This window comes from Sinohyriopsis cumingii, chromosome 7 (genome assembly GCF_028554795.1).
Source record: "Sinohyriopsis cumingii isolate HCF-2022 chromosome 7, ASM2855479v2, whole genome shotgun sequence".
Classification (NCBI taxonomy): Eukaryota; Metazoa; Mollusca; class Bivalvia; order Unionida; family Unionidae; genus Sinohyriopsis; species Sinohyriopsis cumingii.
The window spans coordinates 44,275,773-44,285,020 of NC_142967.1; the positions used below are offsets into that span (position 1 = coordinate 44,275,773).

At 41.7% G+C, this 9,248-nt stretch overlaps 1 protein-coding gene across 1 annotated transcript; it reads left to right on the top strand.

Moving 5' to 3' along the window:
* The first annotated feature begins 3,491 nt into the window (after positions 1-3,491).
* LOC149795120 (uncharacterized) lies at positions 3,492-6,853 on the top strand. The gene is made up of 2 exons (XM_089963759.1): positions 3,492-4,833; positions 4,977-6,853. Exons 1-2 carry the CDS (start codon positions 3,492-3,494, stop codon positions 6,851-6,853), a joined length of 3,219 nt encoding a protein of 1,072 aa, XP_089819885.1.
* The last annotated feature ends 2,395 nt before the right edge of the window (positions 6,854-9,248 follow it).

Consider the following 9,248-nt stretch of genomic DNA (forward strand, 5'->3'; position numbering starts at 1 on the left):
CAGGCCCCCACAGCTACAAGACCGCCCCCCTCAAGTCCAAGACGGGCGAAGTCATCACAGACCAGGGGAAACAAGTGCAGCGATGGGTTGATCACTATCTCGAGCTATATGCAACCCAAAACAATGTCACTGGAACTGCCCTGGACGCCATTCCAGACCTGCCTGTCATGGAGGAGCTAGACACACAGCCCACCCTGGAAGAGCTCGATTGCCTTGCCTGTGGGAAGGTTCCTGGAAGCGACGGCATTCCGCCTGAAGTCCTCAAGAGCGGAAAACCAGCACTGCTCCAGCCCCTACACACACTCCTCTGCCTTTGCTGGGAACAGGGATACATCCCACAGGACATGCGTGACGCCAATATCGTCACTTTGTACAAAAACAAAGGAGACCGTAGCGACTGCAACAACTATCGGGGCATCTCCCTCCTCAGCATCGTTGGAAAGGCTTTCGCCCGTGTTGCCTTGGCGCGCTTGCAAATCCTAGCCTCCCGCGTCTACCCAGAGTCCCAGTGTGGATTTCGAGCCGGCAGGTCAACTGTAGACATGATCTTCTCACTACGTCAACTGCAGGAGAAGTGTCGCGAGCAGCAGATGCCCCTCTACATTGCCTTTATAGACCTGACGAAGGCGTTTGACCTGGTTAGAAGCAGTGGACTCTTCAGACTCCTGCAGAAGATCGGCTGCCCCCCCACGTCTGCATGCTGTCATCATGTCGTTCCACGAGAACATGCATAGCACAGTGTGCTTCAATGGCGCAACATCTGAAGCATTCCCAGTCATCAGCGGAGTCAAACTAGGCTGTGTCCTTGCGCCGACGCTCTTTGCCATCTTCTTCTCCATGCTTCTCCAGTACGCATTCAAGGACTGCAGCGAGGGAGTGTACATCCATACCAGGGCTGACGGCAAGCTGTTCAACATCGCCCGTCTCCGTGCTAAGACTAAAGTCAAAGAGGTACTCATCCGTGAATTGGTCTTCGCCGACGATGCAGCCTTGACATCACACACGGAAGATGGACTTCAGCAGCTGGTATGCCGCCTCTCCCATGCTTGTAAGGAATTTGGACTGACCATCAGTTTGAAGAAAACGAACGTCATGGCGCAGGACGCAGACTCCCCTCCCTCTGTCACCATCGATGGGTACAACTTGGAAGTTGTCGAGAACTTCACATACCTCGGGTCTAACATCTCCGGCTCACTCTCCACTGATTCTGAGGTGAATGGCAGGATTGCCAAGGCAGCAGCAGTGATGGCCAGACTTAACCAGAGAATCTGGAACAACTCCAACCTCACAGAGAAGACCAAACTGCGTGTCTACCAAGCCTGCGTAGTCAGCTCACTTCTCTGCAGCAGCGAAACATGGACCACCTATGCAAGACACGAGAGAAAACTCAACAGCTTCCACCTGAGATGTCTGCGGCGCATTCTGCACATCCAGTAGCAGGACAAAGTACCCAACACAGAGGTTGTAGAACGCGCCAACATGAACAGCATGTTCTCCATTCTCAGCGAGAGGCGCCTTCGCTGGCTTGGCCATGTCAAAAGAATGGACCCAGGTCGCATTCCCAAGGACCTGTTATATGGGGAGTTAGCAGAAGGTGCACGACCAACTGGACGACCACATCTGCGCAACAAAGATGTTTGCAAGAAGGATATGAAGACGGCAAACATTAATGTCAACGACTGGGAGAGCTGTGCAAGCAACCGTTCCAGCTGGCGCCTAGCTGTCAGGCACGGAGTTCAAAACGCAGAGGAAGAGAGAAGAATAAAGCAAGCTGAAAAGAGAGCTAGAAAGAATGATAGACAAAAGCTTACTTTGGAGCTACGCCATCGTCTCCCGTAGACGGACGGATGCCAAGAACAATATATATATATATATATATATATATATATATATATATATATATATATATATATATATATATATATATATATATATATATATATATATATATATATATGCCAAGAAATTACAATATAAAATATACGCATTATTGCAAGAGAGTAAATTGTATTGTCGGTGTCGTGATATCGTGATATAATTGATCAAAGTCGCTGTTTTCATTTTGTATGGAGTTCAGGAATAATACCAATTATATATCTAATATATTGTCCTTATTATTCTATATTAGTGATGAAATCTGGTGCATTTACTTATAATTTCAGATGCACTATGACTATCTTGGTAAGTCATTAACTTGGATTATCAGGAAATTGTTGCTGTAGAACCAAATAACATGAATGTGTTATTGCAGGTGACCTCTTAGGTACATACCAAGATCATACCTGTCCGCATTCGCATCCTAAGCAAAAGGTTGAAGGTTAAATTTCATATACATATCCGTTTCTGTTTAGGTTTTAATGCTACCTATTAATGAATGCAAGATACATTCATCGCTAGGTAGAAAATCTCCAGCAATCATCACATAAGTATATTAATTACTATCTTCTGTACTACAATAGGTTTGCCAAAGTAGACCATTGACTCGATTAAGGTAGTGATAGAATATTTAATCGATTAAAGTACTGCCTGTAACAGAATATTGGATCGATTATGGTAGCGATACCCGTAACAGAATATTTGATCAATTTGGGCAATATTCTTTAATATAAAAAGCATAAAGATGATGATAAACAAAGAACAGTTGACTGGACTATATTTCTCATTGGTAATGTGACGTTATTTGTTACACTCTATTATTGTTTCAAAATACTTGTTGTTATACGTATATGTTATATCTGTCCAATAATTGGCTGCGGGAGTTTCTGGCAGTTACAGAAAGATGAACTAAGGTCTCACTGGATAGTTTCGTATTTTGACACCTCCCTATTTTTAAGGTAGAAGGCATGAACCTAATTATCATAAACCTAGCATTTATAAATTCACAAAGAAGCTCAATCGATAATGTGGTTTAGATTTACTTTGAGTTAGTCTTGATAATGGTGTTGCCATCATATTAATGCTAAACATTTCCCTCCAATTTATTGTATAAATATTGATTATCGTTAAGACAAGAGACAGTGGTGTACATGATAGTTTTAGTTTAATGGATTTTAAGCGGTCAGATATGGTAATGTTAGAAACAAATTCTACCTAGTTCACATCTGATAATGATAAAGATTCTGACCCATTGGAGTTAGAGTCTGCAGTTGTCATCACTGTTGTTTTGATAAACTATTGCCCTGGTGTAAAATTAAAGAATTGTTCTCTGTAAAGAGCAGTCCTCTTGAACCATTGCTTGGGTGAACATTGAAAATTGGCTGGGAATATACTTTGTGTTGGATGTTATTGTTTGCAACTTTTGTACCCCGTAACAATTTTGGTGGCAGCGATGGGATAGTTAAGTTGTTGGAAATTTGACAGTAACATTGAAACATCACAAGTACCAAAGTTTTGTCTGAGTAGTGTAGCTGCAAATTGCTATTGGATATACTCTGTAACTTTGTGTGGGTGTGATTCCTGTTAAGCCAAGGATAAACAAAATAAGGATTGAAATGCCGACCCAAGGTAGCGTTATTGATGAGGAAGTAGGAACGATAGTTGAAGAGCACAGCATTGCAAGGGATAGAACCAGACGGAAACAGCAAACAAATTTGATGCAATTCACAGATATTGAGGGAGGCTTCAGTGGTGAAGAACCATATCACATGGAAATAGAGGAAGAGCAGCCGGTAAGAAAACTAAAGAAAACACAGAGCAAACTAAAAACATCCAAAGACATCAACAAGCAAACTGAACGTGACCGGTTACAGTTAGAGAGGGAATGTGCAATTGAGGGACAAAAATTAGACCTTGAAAGGAAGAGGTTGCGAATCGAGCACAGTCTTAAACTTAAAGAGCTGGAGTTAGAGATAGAGAGGGTGAAACATCAGAAAGACATAGATAAAAAGAATGACAGCCTCCCATTCAATGTCAAGCTTCAAACTTACAATCATCAAGCGAATGAAGACATTCTTACATTTCTCTCAGAATTTGATCCCGTGGCTGATCACGCCAAATGGGGCGAAGAAATGAAAACCCTGCAACTGACAACGCTGCTAACAGGGGAGGCAAGAGAGGTAGCACAACAAACAAGTAAAAGCTATGTTGAGCTAAGAAAGGCCCTGATAAATAGGTTTGGGAAAAGACCTCATGAATATTTTAGCCAGTTAGTTAGCATAAGAAGGGATGCTAATGATACATACAGAGGTCTGATGGCACGTATAGAGCAGTATTTAACACGGTTCATTGATAGTCGTGATCCACATAGATGTTTAGCAGATGAATACTTCTTGAAAGCTCTCCCAACAGTGCAGGCCCAGTCGATAAGGCGCAATAAAGGCAATGGCTCTGTTGTCGATGCTGCTGAGGATTATGTTTTGGCCATCAGTGACAGCAAGTTCGACCATAAGCACTGCCGACAACAAGCAAATAACCACGCATCAAGTTCACCTCAGTCGATAAAAACTAGTTTAATAGAAAAATCCAATGGAGACAAAAAGTGCTATAAATGTCACCAGAAGGGTCATGTTTTGCGTGACTGTCTCAGCAGAAAACAACAAAAGCAAGCAACCTACTTTGTCCAGAATACCATTGGTGAACGGTTAATAAATGTACCGGGAACAGTGAACAACAAGGAAGTATTATTTGTTAAAGATACAGGCGCAGAAATGACCTTGATACGTGAGGACCTTGTCGATAAGTCATGTATCCTTGAAGGACAGAACCTGAAACTCTACACTGCCATTGGACAGCCTTTTGAGGCGAAATTAGCCATAGTAGAATTAGACACGCCATACTACAAGGGTCATGTCCAGGTTGGACTGGTATCTGACTTGGCAGCACAAGCGCTGCTAGGTATGGACATTCTACATAGGAAAAAAGGACTATGGTAGTAACGAGGAACCAGGCAAGAGCGCAGAAAGAGGACGCTGAAGAAAGTGAAAGGAAAATAAAAGAATGTGGTGTCCTATCCCATGAATTGGATGATGTGCATCTAGATAGGCTATTTTCGGACGAAGATAGTGATCATGGTCCTGATGAGGATGAGGATGACATCCATTGTGAAGATGAGGCTGATGACAAGAACTTGTCGCTTGATCAGCTGCACGATGTTAATGTGGAATTAATTTCTCAGTATCAAAAGAATGACAGCTCGTTGGCTGGAGTGAGAGAAAAGGCCCTGTCATCTGCAAGTGAAGTAGAAGGCATGGACAATGCATTTTTCTGGGAGCATGCAATTTTAAAACGGAAGTGGAAGTCGTCGGATGGAGAAAAATATGGAATCCAATTAGTTTTGCCAAAGCAGTTACATCAAGCAGTGATGGAGTTGACACATGATAGACCGCTTGCTGGTCATCTAGGAAGGGAGAAAACGAAAGCAAGAATAACAACCGCATTTTATTGGCCAGGAATGTTTGGGGATATTCAGAAGCACTGTCAGGCCTGTGACATCTGTCAAAAGACAGCAAGGAGAACAGGGAAGGAGAAAGCTCCAATGGTGTGTCCATCAATTGTGTCTGACCCTTTTGTCAAGATTGCGATGGATATCGTTGGCCGATTACAGCGCACAAAGGCGGGGAACAAATATATACTAACCATAGAAGATGAAGCTACCAGGTATCCGGAAGCATTTCCTTTGAAGGACATTGGTGCCAAAACAGTGGCCAATGCCTTAATTGGCCTATTTAGTCGGGTTGGTATACCTAGGATTATCCTTACAGAGCAAGGTACCAACTTGACAAGTACACTTTTGAAAGAACTCTTCAACATGTTGAACATCAAGGGGATCACAACTTCTCCTTACAGGCCACAATACAATGGAAAGGTCGAAAGATTGAATGGCACACTCAAAGCTGTCTTGAAGAAACTGTCTTCCACGAACGGTGAAGACTGGGATGTGATGCTGCCTTATGCAATGTTTTGCTATAGGGAGGTACCACATGAGGTAATTGGGTTTCCACCGTTAGAGCTGCTGTATGGTTGGCCAGTAAGAGGGCCGATGGAGATTCTTAAGGATGTATTCACCGGTGAGGGTGAGGCACATAAGTCAGTTGTAGAACATGCACTTTCGATTCGGCAGAGATTGGTTGATGTAAGTGAGTTGGTGAAAGAAAATCTGACAGAGTGTCACAAGAAAGTTAAATCATGGTACGACAAAAATGCTACCAAAAGGGAATTTAGTCCGGGAGATGAGGTCCTAGTTTTGCTGCCATCTGATGCATCGAAGATGAAAGCTCACTGGAAGGGACCTTATCGTGTCATTTGTAAGGTTAATGACGTTAATTACAAGATTAACATTGGTGGTAGGCGAGGACAAGTAACCTACCATAGTAACCTATTACGTCAGTACAAGAGAGCTGTACTGTTATCAGCAACTGTGTGTGATGAATTTGATGGAAGAGGATGGATTGAATTCCCACTGGCCGACATGGAGAGTTTGGACAAAATCAGTCTGAATGGTAGACTGATGAAAGAACAGCGAGAACAGGTGCGAAAACTATGCTCGGAGTTTGAAGACGTGCTAACTTCAAAACCAGGCAAAACCAACTTGATCACTCACAACATTCGAACAACAACAGACATTCCAATCACGCAGAAACCCTATCGTATTCCCCATGCAAAAGGGGCTGAAGTCAGAGCTATAGTAGACGAAATGTTACAGGAAGAATTGATAAAACCATCTACAAGCCCATGGAGTTCACCAATTGTACTTGTTCAAAAGAAAGATGGAAGTCTGCGACTTTGTGTTGATTACCGAAAATTGAACAACGTCACACTCTTTGATGCCTATCCTACACCAAGGATAGACGAACTTTTTGAGAAGTTGGGAAATGCAAAATATATTAGCAAACTCGATATGACAAAAGGTTACTAGCAGGTACCTCTGTCAAAAGAAGCGCAGGAGAAATCTACTTTTGTGACACCCTTTGGACTTTATGAATTTACCGCTATGCCTTTCGGGATGAAAACATCACCTGCTACATTTTCGCGCATGATGGACCTGTTGCTGGCCAATTACATAATGTTGCATCTTACTTTGATGACATCATTATTTATAGTGAGACCTGGGATGACCACCTTCAGGATCTACAAGCAGTCTTGGAGAGATTGCGAGAAAATAATCTGACAGACTTTCCAAGTGTGACATTGGAAAGGATACGACTGTTTGCCTTGGTCACGTTGTTGGCGGAGGGCAAATTAAACCAGACCATGGCAAAGTCAAAGCTATGGTTGACTTCCCACTCCCGACAACAAAGAAAGAGGTTCGATCCTTTCTAGGAATGGTGGGCTATTATAGAAAATTCATCAGGAATTTCGCTGAGCTCTCGGCTCCGCTTTGTATTTTGACAAGGAAGGGACAGCCAAATCGTGTTACATGGGATGAGACAGCTGTTAAGTCATTCAGTGACTTGAAGAATGCACTTGTAAAGGCACCTATCTTGATCAATCCTGTTTTTGAACGCCCATTTGTACTGCAAACGGATGCAAGTGATGTGAGCATTGGAGCTGTTTTGAGTCAGTACAATGACAATAAGGACGAACATCCGATAGCGTATCTCAGCCGCAAACTATTGCCCAGGGAGCAGAATTACTCTACAATTGAGAAAGAATGCCTTGCAATAGTATGGACGATATAATCTCTTCACTATTACTTGTGTGGTGCTCCATTCAGTGTTGAAACTAACCATAACCCACTAACTTGGCTAAGCCAAAACAAAGGAAAAAACCAACGGCTTCTGAGATGGTCCCTGTGTCTGCAGCCATATGAGTTCACGATCAAACACCGTCAGGGAGCAGAGAATGCAAATGCTGATGGATTGTCACGTGCTGGAGTCTAAGACCATGTGTTTTAGTGTTCATTCTTGTTGGTCTTATCTGAATTAAGACCCATATGATGATGTGTATTATAGCTTGTGTACTAATGAAGTACTTTCGTACTACAGATCAGTTTGATTTTAAGTGAATCCAAAATGTTTGTTTTAGATGTTATGCTAAATGTTGTATTCGGAATATGGAAATATTTAGCGAGTCATTGAATGCTTGCACTATATACTATTTGATAGAACTCTAATTGCCAGGGAGATGATAAAACTTTTAAATTTCTTGAAGTAAGGTCGTTGCACAGAATTGTTTACAGCCAAATATTAAAACTTCAATCTTGCTTGTCCATCCTTTATAATTTTGTTCGAAAACTAGTTTTCTTTTAAGGGGGAAGGTGTTGCCGTCATATTAATGCTTAACATTTCCCTCCAATTTATTGTATAAATATTGATTAACATCAAGACAAGAGACAGTGGTGTACATGGTAGTTTTAGTTTAAAGGATTTTAAGCGGTCAGATATGGTAATGTTAGAAACAAATTCTACCTAGTTCACATCTGATACTGATAAAGATTCTGACCCACTGGAGTTAGAGTCTGCGGTTGTCATCACTGTTGTTTTGATAAACTATTGCCCTGGTGTAAAATTAAAGAATTGTTCTCTGTAAAGGGCAGTCCTCTTGAGCCATAGCTTGGGTGAACATTAAAAATTGGCTGGGAATTTACTTTGTGTTGGATGTTATTGTTTGGAACTTTTGTACCCCGTAACAAATGGGTTGGCTTGTTTGGGGCTACCTGTCGTAGACTAGCACTGGAGGTTAAATGCGTAACTTGGGCTGCAAATGAACAGCCGACATGGCTTACGTATTTACGTACGTTTGCTACAGAGGTAAATATCTAAAAATCGAGATAGTTGGGGGGTGATGAAGAGTGTGATGATTTGTTACAATACAAGTGAACTTTAGTCATGCATAAGGCACATACTGATTCTTATAGCTGCCTTGTCATAGGATAATATTCAAAATAGCTATTTGATGTCAAAAATGAATGTAAAATAGAGGGTTTGGTTTCGGTGTTGGTTCAGTATAAAAGCCACCATTTGTATAAGGAATTCACTTGATTGCCGCAGTCAAAATCTCACATGCATGCGTTCTAAAAAAATCATTAGTTTGTTTTTATTTGTATCTTCAATGTAAGATTATTCTCATTTTTCTGTAATAGGTCATTGTCGGATGAAAATTCACCAGAATAACTCTCCAGTGAGACCTTAAGCACCGGTGTCAAATGTGATTCACTGTGCCATAAATCATTTCTTTATTACCTCCATGTCTTGAATCTGACATAGGTATTCCAAACATACACTTCCGATAGATTTGATAGCACTTAATCATAGTAGAAGGGAGTTAACTCAACACTGTTAGAGTTACCAAGTATCACTTGTGATCCATTC